Raw genomic sequence first — 23,915 nt, 5'->3', positions numbered from 1 at the left:
GCTCTGAACAATAAGGCCCTGATGGGAAAAAAATGACGCGAGTTTTTTAAGCCAATCGTGTAGTGTAGCAGACTCAAATAAAAACTACTCTGATCTGAGAGCACAAAGCATATCCTTACTGGTATCTTCGTAGTACGTTTATTCAATAGGAAACGTATAAAATCGCCAGTGCTTAATTGCTTGACTAGGTGAGCGAGTTATAAAATTCTACCTAATTCTATTATCATCAGAACAACATTCAGCACTATACTCAAAGATCACCAGGTCTAAATTATTTGTGTCATTGATAGAATTATGAAGTATTTTGACTGGAACAGGCGTCGCCGGGATAGTTTGGATCAGCGACCGATCGAATAACTCTGATAGTACCGAAGGCTTCGGTACTATCAGAAAAAAAGTTATTGACAGGGAAGCGACATGCAGGAATGTATATCAAATCGCTTCCATTTTTGCTCCAATCTTCTTTTAGTAGGCTAATGGTGGTCTGGCGGTTAGAATTCTGTAAGCATGCTTTGCTCTAGCTCTCACGGGTAATTTTTTCGCGGCTAGTAGACGATGATGTTTGGTTGGACGACGGGGACATTGACGGGTAAATTGCGAGGAAAGGAAAAATACCATATTTCATATTTTCTCGATTAAATGCCAGATCCCCCACGTAGATTTCGTAAATAAGACCCTCAAGGAATTTATATTCGAGTATAAGGTTTACATATAACTACAAGATATCTTAAAGCCCTAAAAATAATGAATAAAAACTCTAATAAACTTCAGGCTCGAATAAACTGCAAAAGTCCATAAACGCCTGATCCGTGAGCCCGGGGACGTTTAATCGAGAAAATACGGTACAGGGTATTGCGGAGAAGGTTAGTAAGTATCGCTCTCTAAATTGTTGTTCGGTAATGGTAAAAACAAACAAACAAACAAACAAACAAATCACAGATTGCCCTCTTTTATAATCCTTTATTTTTCTGTAAACCATAAATTTACACCCTTGTATAATAGCCAGAAATCATTTTGCGAACCGATGCAGCTACTAGTAATAGCGATTCAGTAACCTCCCTCTATCCACGTATTTTTTCCAAAGGAGTTATCCAGGACGGGAGCTTGACAAGGCGTTCAGATCAAAAATGCGCCAAAGAAACTGTGGTGCGTGTGCATGAAAGCTATCCCAGCCCAATGTGTGGCCGCCACCGTAATGACATCTCCAGCTTTAAGGTAGAACACCCCGCCTGTCGAATGTGCAAAGTCTGCGTTTCGTGTCGTGTGTGTTGGGTGGACCATAGCGACGATTTTGTTGTTAACAAGGAGAGAAATCCTTACGGGTTTCCCTCTATACCCGCGATAGTAAATTTGTTCGTAGATGTAGTACCGTCCAGAGATGGGCACTGTCAGTTTCCCGTCATGGTACTTCATACCGCCTGCAAGATGGCTGTAGGCAGACTTGAGATTCCAATCTTTAACAACTACAAAACATAACATGAATGATGTTTACTACATTCTGTTTTTAAACCTCTAATTATAAGTCTGCCACTTGTGAAATTATTCATGTTACTTTTATGGAATGTGCAAATCTAGACCAGTTATCTCTAGTTTCGCTGCTAAAGAAGAGTTTAAGACTGTCGTCATGCGCCCGTGATATACAATAAAAGGCGCCATGGAATTTCAAGAATGTTTGAACGAATGGGTTATTCTTAAGGTATCTGAGAAGGATGGGAAAGGGATGGAGCAATATTGCATTAATGAATTACACAAAAATATTGCCGGACACCGAAATAAGGGGTGGCGAATGGTCCTTCAAAAACCATGGGTCTCGCAAAATTTTTGCCGAATTTCACGCGTCTCGCAGTCTCGTTTTTTAAGCGGTTATGGGCATCTCGCGGTCTCGATTTTTTTCAAGGCTAAGAAAGTCGCGAAGTACCGATTTGTTCATTTTTTTATAGTAAAGTTTAATGACATCACAACATCTTAGAACCTGAACGTCTTGAGTTCGCATTTAAAGTCTCGGTCTTGCAATTGAAGAAATCAAAATGTCTCGGGCTCGCAAAGAAAAACGCTAATCTCGTCGTCTCGCAAAGTCTCGCATTTACCATTCGCCACCCCTAAAATAGACTGACTCTAACAAGAAGCGTGCTTGTGTCGGATACTATAATGAAAAGAAGAAAAGGCTAAAACGCCACATTTTAGCCTTTTCTTCTTTTCATCATAGTATCCGTCCCTTTCCTTTCTTCAACGCATCCATAAGACCACTAAAAATCCTCGCCATCAACTTTTACCTTCGTTTACTTTATAAGTGACATCTCCTCGATTAGTGGAGTCAATGTGCGCGGAAGGTTTCTTCGGATCCTATTCAAAGGTATGTTAGAAATACAACAGGTTTAGATGTAGTGGGCAGACTCGTACCAAGTCTTTTCGTGTGTGTGTGTGTGTGTGTGTGTGTGTGTGTGTGTTTTGTGGGACAGAAGATTGGATACGAGGGGTGGATTAAGGCGCGCAGGGTCTCATGGGATCCAGACTGCTTTCTCTTTGAAACTATCCATGTTGCACATGGAACTGGCTAGCTCAAAAGACCACCACAAACCGCATAATATCAAGCCAAGGTTTAATAATTATTCGATCTAAAAGAAATACATTTATAATTCGCAATCAGAACAAACACAAATAAATCTTTATCTCAAAGTTAAATTCAGAAAACTTGCATTTCAACTTACTTCTCTGGCGGGTAGTTACAGCAGTCGCAGTTTAGGGTTAGCACTGAGTCTTAAACAGATTCTCCAGGTGAGCGGGTTTAACAAACAGATTCTCCAGGTATGCGGGTTTAACAGACAGACTAAAATAACTTCTTTCTCACTTCGATTCTACTAAAAAACTGGTTTGAAACACAATAACCTAAGGCCTTTAAATCAGTGTATATAATTTATGTCAATCACGGTTCTTGTCATCAAATAAATCTGTCAATTAAGAGCCAACGCCTACTTGATCAACGAAGCAATCCAAGCTGACCTGTAATTAACGACTGGGTACGAGTCTGTGTAGTTGGCGGTAGATTACAATATTTTTCAGGACAACCAAGTAGGAGTCAACTTATATAAAAGTACATGTAAGTACGAGAAGTCTTGTTTATATGAACTAAAACATGGACCCCCCCAGCCAACACCAGTACCATCGTCACTTTTTTTTTAAACTATGCCTCCAAACACTTTGAAAAAAAAAACACACAAACAAACATAAATGGCATCTAGCCTGGATTCATTTTGGTAAACAATTTTAATTTGCTCTTCATAAAAAATGAGGACCTTATCCAAACTGGAGAGAGATTTCAAAACCTTATCAAAAAATCTACAGCAAACGACCTGTTCTTACCTGTAAACGACAGTTACAAGAAGATGTCCCAACATCTCCCTTTTCACCTTTGGCTCCGGAGTCACCTTTCGCGCCCTTTTCAGCCTATAATAACCGTCAAAAAATAAACATCGTATCAAAATCACTTAGCGCGTGTGATCCGGACGGAATCATCAGAAACTCTTACAAACTGACGAAAATATGAGAAAGTAAAGCAAAGCTAGGAATACTGCAACAAATTAATACGGACATTGTCTATATCAGCCACATAACCAAATTTTACAGGCTACCTAGGATTCACCGACAAAGTCCCTAGAATATATACAATTTGTGCTAGCCATGATATTTCTCATTTTAGGGTACATTTTTCTTACTTCCTTATTTCGTTAACCCAGCTGCTTACTGCTCCCAATGTTCCACTGAAGTACAATTACTGGGAAGATGAAATTAATTGTTTCTCTTACCTTAACACCGTCTCTGTATTTAGCGGCGTGGATGTTAATGTTGATTGGATTGCTTGGCGTTGCACATAACTTCTGCGAAGCAAACAAAACTGATCAGCAAATTTTGAACAGGAAGAGTTTGGCTGTGATAAATGGCTGCAGCAAGCCTCTCTTTCAACTAAGAGAGTGAAAAACGTGTGCATTGAAGGAGTTTTCTTTTCTTTTAAGCTATTTTGGTTAGCAATGCTTTAAGGTAATTAAGATAGGGTAATTACTCTAGTTTGAAAATCGACTATCTTACTCGGTTTCCAACTTGAATTCCGGCACGGCAGAAACAAAAGCTCACACAGGCGAGGGTAACGATGGCAAGAACGAACTTCATCTTTAGTAGAACAATCTTCACTCAACCGATACAAGTCAAGACTGAGTGCAAAGCGACGGATGTTTTGATTTATTGTCGATAATTGCAAGTAAAATCTTGAACGTAGGCTTAGCAAATAAAGGTCTCTACCTATTGTTTCAATGATGTGGTGAATTACTTGGTATGACTGGCTTGTCAATCATCCTATTCATGATTAGAAAATCAGGAACTTGAATTCCCTTCGTGTTGGGCGATTCACTTACGTTCGCTGTTTGCTACTATTAGACCAGACTAAAACTCTTCTCTTGTGTTATCTCAACAGGATTATTTCAGATATTTTGTTTTCAAATTAGTATTTTTCGTTAACTTTGTACTTTTTCCAAGGCTTTGAAATTTATAAATCTGGTTCAGTTAACTATCTCCTGTAACAAAGTATGGCACATTGGCTGCGCGATAAATAAACACGTGTACAACAGGTATTCACTCACAACCGTAGTTGATCCAGAATGAAAAAATAAAGTTAAAAGCTAGAAGGCTAGCTATAAAAGGGGTGTTAAAATGTCTTAGAACCGAAGATAAAAGTCACGCGAAATTTCGGAAGAAAAAAATAACAATTCATACGGCAAATTTGAACCATAACCCTGAAAAACGGTTACGAAAGAACTCCTCTTGTTCTCGCGATGTCACGAGAAGCGGTCATGAAGTCAACGTTTAAGCAACCTTCTGTTAAGAGCTTGGCATTGATGAAAGTGACCTTAAGTCAAAATTGATTCAAATAATACAATTTAATACTTTAGGATCTGCTTTACCAATTAAATAGTCATTATATTGTTACATGTTGTTGCCTGTGTAGAGCAATCCCCCATAATTCTAAATAGCAAGGTCTCTCTCTGGCAATCTTCAAAAATCTTTCGAGGGTGGCGAAGGAGGAAATTATAGTTTACAACTTAGAATCTCCGTTTCTGTTTTCCCAGTTTGTTTCTGCCGTTTCAGGGATATTTGTGTAATCCTGCATAGTTCGGTCTATCGCGCGTTTTTTGTCAAGGAGAGCTAAACGCGAACGCTACAGACATTCATATAGCAAAATCATTTTCCTAATTTCCCAGCTCTTGTTGCCTTTGCGAGAATCGTAACTGGCAGTTGTTCGTATCTAAACGAGAGTTTACAAATCCGAAAACAGCAACATAGTTTCTAAATCAGGGAAAGTCAAAGTCATACTTCTCAAAAAGGACTTAATCGGAATTTTAAGGTAGTTACAGAGCTCAATTAGAAATTAATATTCCACGGAAACTGCGAAATGTTGGGTGCTTTTCATTCTGTTCCTACTTAAAAAATGGATCGGTGGGTCTTAATTGGCGCCATAACCAAATTCTGATCAGTTTTTACTTAGTCGTTACAGACATCTTTCCTTAGTTCCTTGTCTTACTGCGGATAAAAGAGCGCACAAACATATTCCAGTTAGTGTGCGAGAGGATATCAATCACGCATGTCTTAGGGAGCATCTCTAGACCGTCATTTTGTCTTTCTCTCGCAAAGATGAAGCTTTATCCTTAGGCTTTTGGACCTTTTGACTTTGTGTTGGCAGTCGCTTCCCCCTTCGAATAATTACAGAACGATTCGTAAAGGAATATCAAAGAAGATTTCGATCACCTACAAGTTAAACGCGCGATCTCGCGAACTCTAGATCTTAGGATGGACTTTTATTTGATATTTTTTTCTCGTTTTGTCTGTTAATAACTACATTGTTCATTTGAGCGAGAATTAACTAAGGTGCGGAAGACTATGAAGCAGATAAAGCGAATCTAAAGTTTTTGGAAACGAAGGACAACAAAATGAGCTCGCCATATATAACAATATTTTCAACACGAATTTACATTGCATACAACAGTTAGTGACTGAGGTCCAGATCCACCAATTTTGCAGTAGGCTCAAGTATCGAGTATAAAAGCTTCTAGTGTATATTACCTGTATTTATGTTGCTTTCTGTCTAAATTATGTGTTCCCACCAAGTTACTCCACTACCGGCGTCCTTCATTCTCAACAACTGAATAAAAAATTCCGCAATCAGAGAGTACGTACATTGGTGTAAAAGCTATCCTCTTAAATTAATCAGAAATTCGAACAAAATTTAACAATTCCTCGGCATTATCTAATTTCTCAGTAATGTCGTTATATTAAACGGGATTAACGGAGAGGGTATCCCTATGGAAGCAGGATAGCTTAGAATCTGGCTTCTTGTACGTGAAGAAATACTCAACACAGATATTTGTAATAACTTTATGGATGAAACTACTGCATTGCGCCATTACTTTAAGCCTTTACTTACGAATCAAGCTAAGAACGTTCAGAAATGTTATAAAAATACTTTATTATATCTGTCTCGTCTTTAATTAAGGCTCTGTATCATGGGCACCTGCGTACGTCGACTTCGATTCAGCAAATCGTCACTTTTACAACTTTTCATTCAACCAAGCCCAAAAACAACATTGTGTAAAGACGCTCAACAAATGAAAACATCGGTTGTTAACGATCAAAGGATTGACGGAGAATAATCTTCATATCTAGGTGAGCTACACAGTACATTAAACAGTAAAATTGTGACCAGTTTTATTGTGTTAACATTTTTAAACCTTGGCCGCCATCGCTCAATTTGCAAAAAATTTGACTTGGTTCAATAGTAGTCACGTTATTGTAAATCCAAAACTGATTAGCGTCATTGCGCTATTGGAAATTTCAAAGACATCCATCTTCACTAAAAAACTGAAGTGAGTGATCCGTTATTTTATAGCAATCTCGATCACCGTCATTAATAAGAGCATTGAAAAATATTTGTTTCAAAAAATTTCCAGCTTGTTTGATCGATATGAGTGGAAATTTCGGTAATGAAATTATTTGTGTTTGACCGACCTATTTAATACTGGACCAGGCGAAAAGATCATTTGTTCAGTTGTAAAATTATTCGATGTTAAAGCATTTTGTACATCATAAAACTTTGCTCACAGTCATTTCCCGTTCTATTCACCGGCTAATGTACTCAGTTTTATTTCCCGAAGTATGGCAATCGCTGCGAAGGAACCAGCTTTTAATTAGAGAGTGCTATATACGCGTGCCTCTGCATTTTATTCAAATGACCTTTTCTTTTCGTTTAAAATTTTTTTTTTTGCACTTATTGCAATCCTGAGCTCGAGTGAAACAAATTTGAAATCAATGCAAGAGCAGGATTTTTAATTCTTGCTTTTATAATCTTGCTTTCATCGTAATCAGCAATGGTTCATCTGGATTACAGAAATGCATGAATTAGGACTGAGGGCCCATCCTTAGCGCCCGGCTTAGGCCGAAACCGAAATTTATCAAAAAAAGACTCGTGGATCAGTGGCAGTGGCAGTGATTATCAGTGTAGAATAATGCAGCAAAAAAAAAACACACACACACAAAAAACAAAAACAAAAAACAGAAAACAACAACAACAAGTTAAAAAAAAAAACCAAATACCAAATACAAAATCGAGATTTTTCTATTGTATTTTAATCGATTTTGCATTAAATTTTCATTTGCGCGGACCAAAATCATTCCGCAAACTACAAACGTCGATTCCAACTTCAGCGAATACAAAATATAGTTTACTTCAGGTTTTCTGTAAGCAAAATTAACGAAACTGTCACTTTTGACAACTGAGAAAATTGTCTTTTTCTCGTTGAACATATGTGAAAATCAAACACTCAGTTTCTTTTGATAACAAGGAAGCGTAGGCACCTCTTAGGGAAATTGGAACTGGGAAGAAAACTTTCTTATTGTTCAAATTATAACAAGTAGATCGACAAACGAACAAAAGGCACGGACCTGTTTGGGAGACAGTTGAAAGCGAAGATGACATGTCTGCCATTTTGTTACTTGATCTAATCGGTGTGTGTGTGACAATAATTAACATTTCGTATTGTTTTTCCAGTGTTTATTTGTATTGTCTCATCGTACAGCACGAAATTTTTACGCGAGTGCTATTTTAGGATTTAAGTTTTCATTTTTGCTCTTACTTGCTGTTGATTTTCCCTTCATTTTACTTTGCAGGGTCAAATTAAATTTTTCTTTAAGTCTTAGAGGAGAAGTAGGGGAGATATTAATTGGTGTGATTCGGTAATTTATTGAACGAAAGAAATGTCCACAGACGCAGAGGCCTAAGAATGTAAACTTTGCATTTAAGAGAGATATTGGTCATTTCTATCTCAGAAGTGTTTTCTGTCGAGCCAAATTATTTGGAAGCAACTATAATAATTGTGGGAACTTTCTTTCTGTTTAATCCTGGGATAACGTTAACAACTGATCACTCCATATGGTTAATAATACTTCCAAGAGATCTAATTAATTTGTATAATCTGGTGTTATAAGTCGTCCGTTTTATTATATCAGCCAATTTGAATTATTTATTTCCTCGTTTAATATTTCGATACCGTTTTGCATGGCCAGTTGCATTATTATAGAATTTCAAGACATTGAAAATCACTCACTAACTTCACTTGATTATTTAAAAGAAAGTACAAGGAACACTGTAACCGAAACTAGAGCGTATTTCTGTGTCCACTAGTTGATACTAATCCAGATCTCCATGAGCCAATACTGACGTCCGTCAAAGTGTACCATGGCTATTTTAAACTCGTGAGAAACTGGCGATCCATATGGACGGTAAACTACAGCGCGCGCCGAACGTTTTACATGGCAAACTGAAGAAACGAATGTTAAAAAGTTTTTCTTTAGGCTGTCAAACTTCAGTCAATATTGAGCCTAGTGATGTTTGCATGGTCGGAAATAAATAAGTCGCGGTGAAAATTATTCTGCAAAAAACATTTAGACTATTACGCGATGGCCGGATCGCAAAACGGTGTATTAATTTTGAAACATTTCAGTAAACGGATAAGCGGAAACTATTCTGGTAGTTTGCAAAACAATGAAACATTCTGATCAAGGGACTTTGAGACATATAGTCGTGCACATTCGATTGATTTTGGACGGTTTTGGATGTCTCGCGTCCAAGCGATGTAGCGCGTCCGGATTGAACAGAAGATATCTAAACCTCATATAAAATTAAAGCTTATAGAGCTGGTTATCAAACTATAGCACGAATTTTGAAATAAAATAAATTGTCGAATTTTTCACGACCTCTAAATGCGAGCGTCCGAATTACCTTTTGAAAGCTATAAGTCAAAGCGAATTTTGTTCCTCAGTTTCCAGACCCAAAGCGTTAAAAACACGTTTCTGCGTTTTTCCATATTCAGTTGCAGTGAAAAGTTACATTTGATAGTACAAAAATCACTCTCGTCGAAAAAGATATTTCGAGATAAAAACGTTTTTGCTGTTTCTGTGTTAAACAACCTTTTGATGCACCAGTTACTGGCGGATATTGTGAATATTATTCCAATTACTTTTTATTTTTACGGGAATAGCCCTTTTCACGGTTACCTTTGCTCATTTGCATTACAATAAAATCTAGTATGTATGAGGCAATTTCGGGCTATTTTGTAGTTTTAGCCCGAAATTGCTTCGCATCCACGTTGGATTACATTGTAATGCAAATGAGAAAAATTAACCGTGAAAAGGGCTATTCTGCATCTTAAAACCATCGGCCAAGTTGTAAAACTGCAAAAGCCAAAAACGAGTCTCTAACATCTAAGCTCAATGAACCAACGGTGGTTTTAACTAAAAAAAGCTTCGCTACGCAGCTCTCTTACCGCGAAGATTCCTGCTTTGATAGTTTTCCTCTCTCAGTTGTCTAATGGTCGATTGTGACTAAGCTGGCGACAACAACCCAATCTCCTCGCGCTCACTTTGCAGGTGGTGGTCACCAAGCTAGTCCTCACTGCAAGATGACCTTTGAACCTCATCCCAGGGTCCTCTCGGTGGTGCTTTTTGGACCGGCGGCTGGACATTTTGAGGACCATCGAGAAGACCCCGGGCACGAGGTTGAGGTTGGCCTCCTGAGGCCCTCCCGAAAAGCTGGACGCCTTCTGCAAATTTGTTTTACCCTTAACTAGTGCTGGGCGTGGTTGGATTTTCACAGTAGCGCCCCCCCCCCTCCCATATAATTCTCCCTCTCAATCATTATGAAGTCAAACTGTACAGCTTATCACTGAGTATTCCTTCTTTATTAAAATGTGTTTGAGTGTCTACGAATGATCACGCATTTGATTTTACTTTGTACTTTTTCCTTCGAGAACTCAAATGAATAAAATACACCATTGACATGGGTGCCAGTCTCTGACTTGTCAGCGACCATAATACTGATTAAAGGAAAACCATCCAATATAAACACGACAGAGAACATTTCCGGCCGACCATGTTAGAATCTCGTTATCAAAATCTAGAGCAAACACAAAATAAAATCCCATAAGCTGTCCCCTGACATCGAAAGGAAATTTAGAATTCTCCGAACAAATGCCACATTCCCTGCCTTTTTCTAGCTTTTCCCAAGTCCTTTCCGTAACCTTTGGCAACCATGTGACAAAGTGCACAGACATTTACAAACAAATGCTAGAAAAACTTTCCCAAGTAGACTATACATCGCTCTATGTGAAACCTTCCTTGATGTATACGAGACCCTTCTGTACAGAAATAATTACAATCAACAGTTACAAAGTTCGTCGCAACCGTATTTTTCGAGAAAAACAAATGAAATGCTGATAAAATACTCGAGCTCAAGGCGGGAAATTTTAGTACAACTTTTACAGCAAAACATACCTAAACGCAATGCTTCGCGGTTTAACGCTAGTTTTCGACTGTACGTATTATATTTGAAAAACGTTCATCGACGGAAGCCCATCAAGCGTCAGTGTCAATCACGCACTTAGGATGCCAATCAAAAGCGTTTCAAGAGATCAGCCTAAAACATCAACACTTCATGCCTCTGCCTTTGTCTCGAGCAATTTTCATCATCCTCAAGGTACATTCTTTCAAACTCCTCTCGGAAACCTCGTAGAGACGGCTGCTCAGAACAGCTTGGCGTGTTTAACAGTGAGTCAAAGAGCTTCTCCCAGATGGGACTCCAATGCCTAAAAAAATGATAGAGTAGCAAATGTTTCTTTAGTTAATCCTGATAGATCTATAATAAAGTGGTTTTACAAGCCTTTTGAGCGCGTCCCAAAGTACGAGTAGTTACTTCAGAAGCCAGCGTGAAACCGATTACTGGCAGTATGCATACCTTTTAAACGATTTCGTAATTTTCCATCTTCCCTTCTCGTCCTTGAAGACTTTCATGTAATCAAGAAATATGAAACAGTGAATTGTGCCCAATAAGCCGTAAGTATCGACCTGTAGGATGCAAAGAAGCGAGAGCCATTAGTCGGTACAAGAAAAGCCAGGCTGAGCCACAAAAATCACCTTTAATGTTACTAGCCACACCACTAAAGAACATCATTTTATATCAGTCAAATATTTCTTGCATTTTGATCGGTTCTTAGTTATAATTCCATCTATGATATGCGCCTGCAAGGAATCATGGTAGTTGCATTCATCATCTTGGACTGGGTATTTGTTTTGATGAATACAACTACCATGATTCCCTGCAGGCGTGTCTCTTGGAGCAAATGAGCTATTAGAGGACAGACGCATAGATGACGTCATGAAACAGTGTTTTTGTTTTGTATCTTTATTGTATAAAACAAATAGATTTCATACGTCTGTTCAGCAATAGATCACAGAAGACGTCAAAATGCGGTAAGGACATCAGTAACATACTCGGCTATTGCCTCGTCTGCCTCTTCTTACCACATTTTGACGTCAGCCGTGATCAATTACCGGACAGACGCACAGCAACATGGAATCTATTTGTTAAATTGTGACTTGTTGTAACAGAAGCCTCGCTACAAATAAAAAAAGAGTAGTCCCTCTATCGCTTAGTTTGTTGTTCGTGACGAGAAAGAAAACAGCGAGAAAAAAATGGCCTCACCCTCAAGATTTCACGCTGCCATTTTTTCCCTCGTGGTTTATTTACGGTCTCGCTCGACGGACTAAGCGAAAGAGGGACTACTCGTTGTCTACGCTACAAAAGAAAATCACACTAGTATTAAGAACATCTTTATTGTTAGTTGCAAGCTGGGTTCGTCAGGTACCTGTGTGGTCCAAGGTCTTGATTCTTTCATCTCTATGCACTGGAAATCTTCTGTGTAACAGTTTGTGTTGAATGTTGTTCCAGCTGGAAACAGAGTCATATCAATGCTACGACCAAAGTCTATCAACTTCAAGCAGGCGCCATCCAGAGTGTCTACATCACTGAAAACACAATCGGCGTTATTTTAGAGACGAGTTTTTTTTATCACGTAAATAATCGATAATACAGCACTTCCTAGAACAAATGCCCACTTTGAATAAAAGAACCAGCAGACAATGCCGCTATTCCCTCCCCTACCCAGTTGTCTTTTGCTATTACGGAGGGGCGGGGAAGGGAGGGGAGAGAAAGGGCAATTACCAGCTGAATTCGCGGTTTTTGTCACCTATGCTGCTAGGTAACATGACTTCTCATCCTTGCGATACACTAGCATGACAGTGTTCGTGATACTCGCGAGTACTCGCGATTGTTTTTGGATACAGACCGTGGGGGCTACAGCTGACAAGTAATCGATTATCGTATTAACAATAAAGAGATCTTATTGCCCAGAAAAAGGTGAAGCAACGACAAAAACAATACGCTTTGAGCAGACAACAACTCCAAAAGTCAGGGCGGGAATAGAAGCGTCTGATGGGAGAAGAACGAAAAAAAAAAAAAGAAAAAAAAGTTACCTATCCAAGACAAGGAAGTTGTCAGGTTTGATATCTCCGTGAATGACATCACAAGCGTGCAGGGTTTCTAAGATTGTCAACAGCGCGATAGTGTAATAAAACACCACTCCTTCCTCCATAGTCTTGTTCTTCACCTTGTATTTGTTCACCATGTCCTAAGGGAAAAGATCTCAAATGTAACCTTTGTGAAATATCACGGGATGAATTAAACTCAGCTATATAGCCTGAGTAGTGGGAAGCGCGGTGGCCTCATGGTTAGTGCGCTCGACTCCGGAGCAACGCCAAGCGGTCCGGGTTTGAGCCCTGGCCGAGGACACTGTGGTGTGTTGTTGGGCTCACGGTGCTCTCTTCATCTAGGTGTACAAATGGGTACTGGAGAATTTAATGCTGGGGGTAACCCTGCGATGGACCAGCATCCCATCCAGGGGGAGTATAAATATTCCTAGTCGCTTCATGCTACTGAAACCGGGATAAGCTCCGGCTTGATGAGCCACTTGGCTCGTATGCAGACTTTACTCACCCTACCTTTTATAACCTGAGCTTCAAGGGTCCCTTTTTGAACGCACAACATACTTCCCCTGTCAGACATCGGCGACTTGAACCGTGTAGTTCATGTCATTGGTTATTAATTGATTCAAAACCAAAAAGCAACGAATCCGTGAAAGGGGGGCGTTTACTTTTTGCCGGAAAAACCCCGTTGGGGTGACCCCGGGTCCGTACAAACTGGAACAAAAGAACTGCCTCCAAAGGTAGTTAGCGATTGAGATGTTTGGTTAATTGGTAAACAACCACAGTAATGCGTTGTCACAGTTTTGATTATCTAGTTTTCTTTTTCTAGCTTCCTCATAGTTGTAGAATGCATTTCTATATTTTCTATATTAACACTCTGGTTTAATCCAAAGTTTGTATAGTTTGTGCTATCCTGTTGCCTTATTACTAACACTACTTACCAAGATAGTACCAAGCGGTTTGTACTTATCCACCAAGACTGATGAATTAGAGTACACAAACGCTGCCATTGGATTCATAAACATCGCCAGCTGAGAAAAACAGAAAGCGGTTGAGTAAATTACCACGCTACAAACAGGTATTCTGCTAATGAAATTTGAACTTAATTGCCAGGTTTAGCATAACAGTGATTTGATTCTGTTACATAGAGTACATACTTGGAGGAAGTGGTATTTTGAGTAATTTTAGCCACGTCCAAAATTACCTTTAAATTGAAGGACCCCTAAAACTAAATAATAATAGTTTCTCATGATAGAAAAACGCTAAAGAGATAATAATAAACCATCAAGTAACAAGGATGGTTGAGGATGGAGAAGATTGTCACGGATCACAAACGACGACCTTGAAAAATTTAGGCTAAAGTTTTCAAGACGCGCAAAACCGTGACGTGGTTCCTTTAAGATTGCTCGAGCAGCGATAGACTTACCAGTTCTTTCGAGCAGCCACGCGCTTGAATTCTCATTTGAAGCTGTCTGCTTACATAGAACTCCCATTCGATCGAGATCCTCTGCACCTGTCGGTCGTCAAGTTAAGATATACAGTTCATGTAAATGAACGGGATGTTAGCATATGACCAAACGCTAAGTTAACACACAACAAAACTTTTCCGAGTTCCTGTTGTCTGGAACAAAACTATTCATATAGAAAGATGTCCCTCCTGCAGGTTCTTTTTTCATGCAAATCAAACTCATTTTCATATGAAAGGTTTTGCACGGGACTCGTTTTGAAATAGAGGCACAAGGTAACTCGAGAAGGCCTACTGGACAATCACGATCAGTCATGCAATGAGCCAATCACAACTCAAGGTGAATAAAGCGCGGGAAAAATGTCACGTCAAGATTGTTATTGGTCAGGTATCAGGTTCATGCAGCTTTCTGACAACGAACTGTAGTGAATATTATAGGTGAAGTGTATTTACTACCTTCAGCACTACGGCACTTTCGTCATCTGTTTCAAAATCATCTTCATCAGCATCTCCTCGTTTATTAGCCAAGTAAACTTTGGCAAAAGCTCCTGATCCTATCAGCTTTTCAACATGGTATGTGTCGTCGTCACCTTCAAATAAGTAACAATACATAAATCTAAAATTCAACTATGAAAACACCTTAAACTAACCCCTTCCTTAAATAAGATAAGATAAGATGAGACAAGATAAGAATAAAAATAAAAAAATCGACAGAACTAAGCTTTTGTCGAGGCCATCCCTTTGGCGAGGGAGTCTCTGCATGCTTAATAATTCTTAGAGCTCGTATACTGTTGCGCGAATTCCTCTTTGACTTATTTCATGCATTTCCTCGGCGCTCTACCTTAACCTAAGTGAGTAAAGTATGCTATTTTGTGGTTATTCTTTGGCTTGTAATTTTACACATCGCGAAAAAAGCTTGAATGTGCATAAGGTTATTGTGACAGCTCTGCTGAAAACGTATTTTCGTTAGTTGTTATTCCTGTTGCGTAAAGTGGCTTGGATAGACTCTCTAGAAGATCAGATAATTTCGCACTGACAAACTAACATGTGTAATTGCAAACCTACCTAAACTAACTGAGGCATTGGAAACGATCCTTGGAACTTCTTTGCTTGTCGTAACAAATCCTTCATACGTCGACAGAGGAGGATTTATCCTTTGAAGAAAATCGTTAACAACGTCGCCAGCGAAAGGGTTGACCACAGAACAACCACCGTTGTTCGCCTCTGGAGCAGTATCGGTTTGGCAAATGCTTGTCTCTTCTTGTATCTTACTCAGTTCTAAACCATTGTGCTGCGACGCACTGGCGGAGCAGGAAACTCGCCTGGATGATCCATTGGAAGAATGGCTGGAATTTGTAGATTTGGAATCCTCGTGGCTTCCCTCGAATATTGGACTCAGTACTTTACTGGGAGTTGACATGAAGCTACCACCTGCTTGAGCCCCATCCGCGTGCGCGGAAGAGAATTCTCCTCCGTCAGCAGCCAAGTCATTCAATTCTGGCATTTCATTGGTTGGGCGAATTGTGCTCCATGGAATGCTGGGAAGTGACATTGGACCAATCCCATTGCAGAACGGAGTCGAGGCCATGCGTGCCGCGGTAGCAAAGCTTCCAGAGACGATGCTCTGATCGTGAGTGAAATCCGCCAGGGACACCTCGCTGGTTTTATCCTGTGGCTGCAAAGGCTGATAATTCTTGCGTGGTGCATTTTCATCGCATTCCAAGTTTTCCATCAGCTCGTCTTGCTCATCGTCAGCATCAACTGGACAGATTGGAATTCCCACGGACGGCTGAAGGATGCCGGCCAAGGGTCGGTGGGTTGGTTCTTGATGGATACCTGTTGGTGGCCTGTCATTGAAATAGAACAATAAGATAACCTAAGGCAATTGCTTCTAACATAAAACAAGATACAAGTAGTATCAGCATAAATTGTGGCTTTTCGCCCGAATAAAGAGTCGTTAAAAAGAGCTACGTCACGGTTTGCGCATCTCGAAAACTTTAGCCTAGATTTTTCAAGTTCGTTGTTAAAATCCGCGTTAATCTCCTCCATCCTTAACCATCTTTGTTCCTTTATGGTTTATTACTATCTCTTTGGTGTTTTTCCATCTAAGTAAACTACTATTTTCAGGTTTCCTTCAATTTAAAGGTAATTTTGTACATGGCCAAAATAACTCAAAGTACCGTGACTGAAATCCGTAACTACTTTCTTCTTCTGCAAGACAGATACATGTATCTGAGATTCGACCTGATAGATTCCACAGTCATACGTTTAATTACACATCTACACCAGGATCCGTGTAGAGTGTGTTTGATTCTTCTTTACTTACACATGGAAATTAACAAAAATGACCTCCTGAGCCATGGAATCAGCATGGAAACTTGTTAGGTCGAATCTCAAACAACTCTAGTCGAGCGGGTTAGTACTGTCGAGACAAATCATTTTCAGAATTACAGAGTGAGAGAGGTAGAGCAACAGATGTAAATTGTCCAAACATACATGTTTTCTTTATCTTCGGGTCCGTTCTCTGAATTCTCTACTTCGTCGCCTCTCTTATCAGCAGCAGTCTCATCGTAAATAGCAAACCCAGCACTGCTTCCGAGGCCACCTTCAATGAAAGACGTAGAATGAAGGCATTGTTTTTATTTATGATATGACACAAATTTAGTTGAGTATTATCTTCTGTGACATGTATGTATTACTATACTTGTATACTTACTATACCAAATATATTTAGTGACAAATGCAGATTTATCACCAATAAATTGTGAATAAGTGTAATTCAGGTTAAGCCAGCAGGTTCACACCCTCTGCTTGGGGTAGTCAGATGGTTTTGCAAGGGTTTCTGGACCTTCAAGTTTTAAAGGTCAGGTCATATCTTTTGTGTTGCATCACATTTATGTTACAACCATTTGTCCCCAACTCATCTCTCCCCTTATTGTGTAGTTCCAGAAAATATCCATACCTCCCCCACAGAAGGGAATTTTTCTAACACCTGCCCACCCCTCTGGAAATTCCGATTGAGCTTCATACATTTTCTTTAAATTTTTTGGTCTTACAGAACCCCCCCACCCCTCAGGAAATTCCAATCCTTCTGTGGGGGGAGTATGTTCAGTTCTGGAACTGAACATTATGGGTAAGAATAAATTAAAAGTAAAAATTTTCTCCATTGAATAAAAAGATTCCAGCAGTGTGATGGCACCTGGTGGTTGCCGTTGTTATGGTTATCCCCCATAGATGTACATGTATCATTGCTTTTTCCCAGTTATCAATAATTATGAGTAACATTGAGACAATTTGGATTTGAAATTTTGAACCTACCCATTCCACCAAAACCGGTTGAAAATGGGTTGACAGTGGTGCAGTCATCATTGCTGAAAGCTGCTTCAAAGTCTTTGTCCATCTGATCCATTGGCTGCTGAGCAACGCCCAAAGTCAAGTCACGTTCTGAGTCAAGAGGCCCACTAAACATGTCCCCCACTACCATTAAAGCCTGTTTTGTGAACAATGTTGGCGATGGACCTGTCAGATTGGAATTGTTAAAATCCCCAGACCTGTTGGCATCTGGAGTTCTAAGTGCCATTTTAAATTTGTCAGTAGTCACTGGATTGCCGTTGTTTGGCGTATGTGTGAACACTGAATCATTGAATTGAGTGGCCCCCGCATGTAAAATTACAGGAGTTTTTACTTCATTGACAGGTTTACAAGACACATTTTCCACATCATTGCAACTGGAGAGGTCAAGACGCCTGCTTCCTTGTGGAGGGCGTAAATTGTTTGTAGTTAACTGATCTTGATGTTGTCTGACTTTGACAGGTTGGAATGCTGATTTTTGGTATCCACACTGCAAAGTACTTGGCGGCATGGCATGAACTGACTCAGGGCAGCTTGTAAATGTGTTTAAATTCTCTGCAGAGGGATATGAAGCATTGTGTGGATCTGCAAAGGCAAGACCACGTCTAGCAACAGGTTCAGCACCCACACTGTGGAAGAAATGAGCAGACTTAAATTTCACTAATTTTGATTGCCATTGTGTCCACCCACAAGAGTTTAATAACCTTTTTTCAGAAGTTTGGCTACACAAAGTTGGGGAGCTGTGACAAAATGACAAAGAAAAAACAAATGAAAAACAACAAGAACAACATCAAAAAACAAACAAGAAAACAAATAAGGGGTAATACCAATTGACTAATACATGTACCTGGAACAGGGGGTGAGGGGCAGGCAACAGGACAGGACACATACAGACAACAAGATACTGACTGAAATGCGTTTGTTTAGAGGTATGTACAGCAATGTACCATCACTAGCAAAAATGTTTTGGTAAAAGCAAAAGATGTCTGTCAAACTCACTTGTTAGCCTGCTAAATATGTACATCACTGGCCAGACCTGCGAAGAAAACCTAATAATGTACCTGTGACTTGGCGGCATAGAACGAAGATATCCATCGGTAGTTGCGGCACCTGATGTCTTAACTACACTCTTTTGGCAACTTCCAATCTCCATGGCGCAGGGCTCATTACCACGACATAAGCTCTGATCTCCTGCCATCTGCTGTGCACTGGAAGGCACACTTCCAGATAGCACCTTTTGGGCCCCTTGCTGTACATGTAGATTTGTTGAAGTCCCCTGTGTCTTCAAACGAGCAAAATATCTTCTGGCGAGAATTTCTTCGTACTGAAACTCACCCTCAAGTAAGGAGTAAACCTCCCTTTTTGGGTACATGTATCTAACATTTTCTGGTTGCTTATCAATAACTGGTGGTGTGTATGTCCCATCCCTTATCTTGGAAAATATCCGAGCAGCATGAAGCTCTTCAAAGGAAAATTCCTGTGTTCCTGCATAAATCTTTTCCTTGCAATACATAACTCTGCTCTTCTGGCCCTCTGCATTTTCTGGCTATAAGTGAACAGATGAGCCAAGGTAAGTGCTTTTTGAAGTGTTTCTACTCAATAAATTTCTTTTGAATCAGATACTAGTATGATCCATGCATTACAAGAGAACAGTCCTTAGGCGTACATGACATAGTCAATGATCAAGGGTTTGTCAAACTTGGAAGTTTTCCGATGTGAGATAATCAACACAGAGCAAAAAGATGGATTGACTTCTTTTCTTATGTTGAATGTTTTAGAAGCAAAGATCTTTCAATATGATTGTCTAGAATATAATGTGAGACAAAATAACTGGATTGATCGTCAACACAGAGAAATGTAGTTGCCATTATGGTGACTAAACCAGAATTTTTGCTGAATTTTGGTCGCCAAGGATGAAATGTTAGTTACATTGGTGACCGTATTGGTCACAATTTCGAACCCTGGGATGGCTTCTAAAATACTATGCCTGGTTAAGCCTGTTGTCTTGTAAAAGAAAAGGGCCAAATTGGCCCCTTCTTCAATTTTCTGGGGGCCATCTCTGATTGCAATGTGGGATTCCCGCAATGGCGCGCTCTGGCGGAAACACTGATTGTTTATAATAAATTGTTGTTCTACGCTTTTACCTCCAATGAATATAAAAATGTAATGTACACATGTACAGCAAATTTACCTTATTTCTAAGAGCATCCATCACTGAAGGTTTGTCTGGTTTCCTAGAGCTCAACACTTTGTCAAACTGCGAAACATGCTGAGGAGTGGGGGGAGGGTGGTTGGTAATGTCATCGTCCACATGGACAAAGAAAGCAGGCTTGTGTGGAATGTCATTAGTAGGTACAGATGGTTGATGTCTTTGAGAAACCTAAAATGAAATTATAGAATGACATGTGTCACTTAATAATGACCAGTGGCTAAATAGAAATCAGCAGTCATTGATAAAAATAATTATGTGCACTTGGTTTCACATCTGTACCTCTGCGCAAGAAGCATCCCAGATATCAGTGGCAAAATATTATACAAGTTGACAGTCAGAGGGAATGTGCATGTAATTAATAAATGTACTATATACATGTACATGTACAGTAGGTTGTAGCTCTTCAAAGACCTGTGTAGTGTCACTCCAGCTATGTCAGAACATATTACATTTTTCAGCTTGAATTTTACACATATCTTGATTTAGCCTGATCAAGGCTATTGGGTAGTTTGGGATGAGCAAAATGGTGGGTGAGTGATGTACATGTAGATGCTTTTTGTTCATCCCACTAACTCATCCCACTAACTCATCCCACTGAAGGCCAAAAAAAATGTTAATAAACACTAAGCACAAATTGTTTGTACACTGTAATGTACATAATGCATGTAAGTATGTAACACCACTGTACAATGTACATGTATGTAGATGAATACAAAGTAAACTACAGTGTACATGTATGTATTTTGTTGGCTCTACCTTTGCATCAGTCCATTTCCCTGGCTTCTGAGTGTTTTCCCTTTTTATCACTGGTTCAGTGGGTGGCATTTGCCACTCCCCTGTAGATGGGGGTAACGAGCTTTGTATACCAGGATCTTCATCACAGAATATCTTGAAGCCATTACTGGCTGAGTTTGAAGTTGGCATGGCAACACTGATCCCACCTTTTTTAGCTGAAAAAAAAAAGGTGGCGAGACAATTACAAATTACTTCTGCAATCAATAATTAAATATATTTAAAAGAGCCTGCACTATTCAATAAAGATAACCTCTGTGCCTACATGTGCAGGTTCATACAAGTTGTTAGTAGCTAAACAAGCCAGAGAATAGAATGAAAATGTTCCACCTTCACCACCTCAAAAAAGGTCTGACTGCAAGTGTTGGTTCATACACTGTTAGTAGTTTTTATTGGGAAAAACTGCTTTTATTATTGAAAAAAAAAGCATGTACACAAGCCACAGAATAAATGATTATTTAATGTTCTGCCTTCTTCACCTAAGTCTGATTATGCAGGCTACTGTACCTGACTATTGTGTATGTAGGCTATACTGTACCTTACCATAAGTGTTATTTTTGTGATTGTGCAGTTCCAGAAAACATCCATACTCCCTCCACAGAAGGGATTGGAATTGGGGGTGGGGGTTCTCTAAGACCAAAACATTTAAAGAAATGTATCAAGCTTAATTGAAATGTGCCTTTCGTGGGGGAGGTAATTAAGATATTTTCTGGAACTACACATTATAATTAATGTTTACTACACTATAAGGCTAAAGAATTATTAACAGGAATGTCAATAATTAAGGGTCGTAACCTGTAACGCATGTTACAGCAGAGCAGGGTTTTAGCCAGATGGGTGTCCAGGCTGTGGATGGCCACTTTCTAAAGAAAATTGTTTTATCTTTCATAATTATGTTGCCTATTTTTATAAATTGCTCATTTGAGCAGGCCCTATAGCATACTTTGGACGGCTTGCAGCAGAGTATGCTTGATCACCCTTGATGCCACTGATCAACTTGCCTGTTGTCGATACAGTTCATAAAGTACACATCATAGTAAGTTTGCTACCGGTAAGAAAATCTACGCTACATGTGAATCAAAACTTAATGACAGCTGTGTATTAACAAAGCACATGTGGGTGCCTTGTGCAATAACTTACAAAGAGTGGCATTTCCAGTTCGCTTAGTCCCAACAGTTCCTTTCTTCCCTTGACGTTTTAAGCCTCCAAGAGTTGTTCTCTGAGGTCCAGACTCCTCTGCTAATGACACTTGTTGAAGTCCGTTTGAAACTTTTTCAGCCAGACGTAACTCAAACGCTCTGCAACATAAAGGTGATGACAATCATATCTTGGTCAACAACAATGTGCAACAATCAAGTTATAAAAGAGTATTTACATTTTGATACATCCCAAATAGGCTCTTTATTATTAGCTATTTTATAATTATTAGCTGAGAGTGAGGTCTTTACTGGAAAATCTCAAACTGAGACCTTGCCTTGTTGACCAGGTGATAGCGAGGTCAATACCGTGAGGCCAACGTTTAAGATTTTTCCATTATGACCAAACTTTGTTTTTGGAGGCCTGTAATCTGCCTCTGGGCGTCACGGGAGAATAGTGCCTTAGAATTAGCCAATCTGAGCTCTAGATAGTCAAACAAGATGGGCAAAATCATCCCCACAGCTGGTCAATTTGCCTGACGCCCAGCCCTTAATGGAGCCCCTGGGTGTGACTGTCATACATGTACATGTATGATATTTGTGTTTTATTTGATTTGATTGAAACATTTCTGTCAGTAGTGCTTGTTCTGCATGGAAGGGTTTGTGCATTAAATGTCATTAAACATGAATGTATTCTTACTTGTGTTGCTTTCGCAATCTGTCCACTGGTTGAGCATTTTTGTTAATCCCCAAGTTAAATACTTCATCAGCTTTGTGATAGTCTTCAAGACTCTCAAGCAGCTTGGCCCATGATTCATAAAACAAAGCCAGACCACTGCATACTTGTTGACTGTGCATGTAGTTGAAAATATCTAAAGGTTCTGTGCAGATGTCAGTCTAAAAAAAAATACAGAAGTTATTATTTTGATATCAGTAAAGCTGAGATAAATACAGATAAAAATATCCAAGGCTTTCCTGTATTCTGATTGGCTGTATTTTCTATGGCACGGTATAAATTTACTCATACATACGAGCTCCAACAATTTTGCGGGATTCAGTTTCTCTTCCTGGAAAATATACATTTATGTCTTACCAACTGGCATCACTGACAAGCCAGCTTTTAGCTGACTCTTTGCATCGCTGTACTTCAACTTTTAGTTTGGTTGGCAATGGGATATATGAAACATACCATTATGTCCATATTTTTACATTGTACATGTATGTCAGTTTTATTTACATGTAGTGTATTTGATCTACAGGTAATTAAAACCTCAGTCAGGGAATTTTTGGCTATATTATTGATAGTAAAATCGATTTTACTCACATAACGAATCCAAACTTTCGCGTATCGTTCATCATCCTTGTATCTTTCCTCATCTTTGAAAGTTGTTATACAACGCTCAAGTAAACTTCCCAGATCTTTTCCTCCTTTAGGAAAGTTTTCACCCGTCCATACAATGTACCTTGATAATATAAATCAAAACAGGGTATCGTCAGGCAGAAATTAATATTCTTACCTTGCATGTTGCACGTGAAGCAAGATATTTGCAAACTACATGGTATCTGTCGCATACCTGTACCAGATATCTAAAGGGTCTTCACCTTCGTAAGTTCTGATCTGCGCTTCAAATTCTCTGAAAAGATGCAAAAATATAACTTAAAATTCATCTGTTCAATTGACCAGCCTTTGGTTTTGAAGATGTATAGGAAACTACTCACCGTTTCTCCTTGTAAATACGCGTTTGATCGACAGAACTTGGAGCAAGAGCGACCGCCAAGTTCGCCATCTTGCGACCTTGTTTCATGGGCTGCACGTTCTCTTTGCTCAACTCCCATTCGTTAGCACCGAAGGAATTGGAACTTGCGTCCATCTTTATAAAATCTGCAACCTTTTAAAAACCGAATCAGCGACGAAAGAGACTAAATTTCAAGTTTTAAAATGGACAAAGAACCGAACATCGGCGATCGGGCGTTGAGTTCAAAATTTCCCGCCGTGTTACCGCTGTGCGTTTTGATCGAAGGCAGGTGACAAGTGTACCGAGAG

At 39.4% G+C, this 23,915-nt stretch overlaps 2 protein-coding genes across 3 annotated transcripts; both read right to left on the bottom strand.

Moving 5' to 3' along the window:
* Positions 1-945: 945 nt before the first annotated feature.
* On the bottom strand, positions 946-4,746 carry LOC110064990 (tumor necrosis factor ligand superfamily member 15-like). The gene is made up of 5 exons (XM_020772091.2): positions 4,084-4,746; positions 3,804-3,875; positions 3,361-3,444; positions 2,274-2,343; positions 946-1,463 (listed from the first exon to the last, which is right to left on the bottom strand). Exons 1-5 carry the CDS (start codon positions 4,162-4,164, stop codon positions 1,117-1,119), a joined length of 654 nt encoding a protein of 217 aa, XP_020627750.1. The 5' UTR covers positions 4,165-4,746; the 3' UTR covers positions 946-1,116.
* Positions 4,747-10,255: 5,509 nt separating this feature from the next.
* LOC110064982 (mitotic checkpoint serine/threonine-protein kinase BUB1-like) lies at positions 10,256-23,888 on the bottom strand. 2 transcript variants are annotated; one of them, XM_020772084.2, is made up of 18 exons: positions 23,591-23,888; positions 23,446-23,505; positions 23,196-23,334; positions 22,572-22,768; positions 21,876-22,033; positions 20,700-20,893; positions 19,923-20,111; positions 18,793-19,277; positions 17,699-18,360; positions 16,877-16,985; positions 15,446-16,227; positions 14,837-14,970; positions 14,342-14,428; positions 13,857-13,946; positions 12,907-13,061; positions 12,240-12,399; positions 11,330-11,439; positions 10,256-11,180 (listed from the first exon to the last, which is right to left on the bottom strand). In XM_020772084.2, exons 1-18 carry the CDS (start codon positions 23,740-23,742, stop codon positions 11,012-11,014), a joined length of 4,032 nt encoding a protein of 1,343 aa, XP_020627743.2. In that variant the 5' UTR covers positions 23,743-23,888; the 3' UTR covers positions 10,256-11,011. The 2 variants fall into 2 exon arrangements, with proteins under 2 accessions (XP_020627743.2, XP_089147551.1); XM_089291425.1 differs by having other exon boundaries at positions 17,699-18,391; positions 18,815-19,277.
* Between the last annotated feature and the right edge of the window lie 27 nt (positions 23,889-23,915).

This window comes from Orbicella faveolata, unplaced genomic scaffold (genome assembly GCF_042242905.1).
Source record: "Orbicella faveolata isolate gen_17 unplaced genomic scaffold, um_ofav_v1 contig_24, whole genome shotgun sequence".
NCBI lineage: Eukaryota > Metazoa > Cnidaria > Anthozoa > Scleractinia > Merulinidae > Orbicella > Orbicella faveolata.
Note: the sequence above shows the minus strand (reverse complement) of the source record. Positions and strands in the feature narration are given on the sequence as shown.

Coding starts and splice junctions, on each gene's coding strand:
- LOC110064990 (XM_020772091.2), bottom strand. CDS start 4,164: ATGAAGTTCGTTCTTGCCATCGTTACCCTCGCCTGTGTGAGCTTTTGT. Junction 3,876..4,083: donor GAATTCAAGTTGGAAACCGA/GTAAGATAGTCG, acceptor TTTGCTTCGCAG/AAGTTATGTGCAACGCCAAG. Junction 2,344..3,360: donor CTTGTAACTGTCGTTTACAG/GTAAGAACAGGT, acceptor ACCTTTGAATAG/GATCCGAAGAAACCTTCCGC.
- LOC110064982 (XM_089291425.1), bottom strand. CDS start 23,742: ATGGACGCAAGTTCCAATTCCTTCGGTGCTAACGAATGGGAGTTGAGC. Junction 16,228..16,876: donor CCCGAAGATAAAGAAAACAT/GTATGTTTGGAC, acceptor TTTCAATGACAG/GCCACCAACAGGTATCCATC. Junction 13,062..13,856: donor AACCGCTTGGTACTATCTTG/GTAAGTAGTGTT, acceptor CTTTTCCCTTAG/GACATGGTGAACAAATACAA.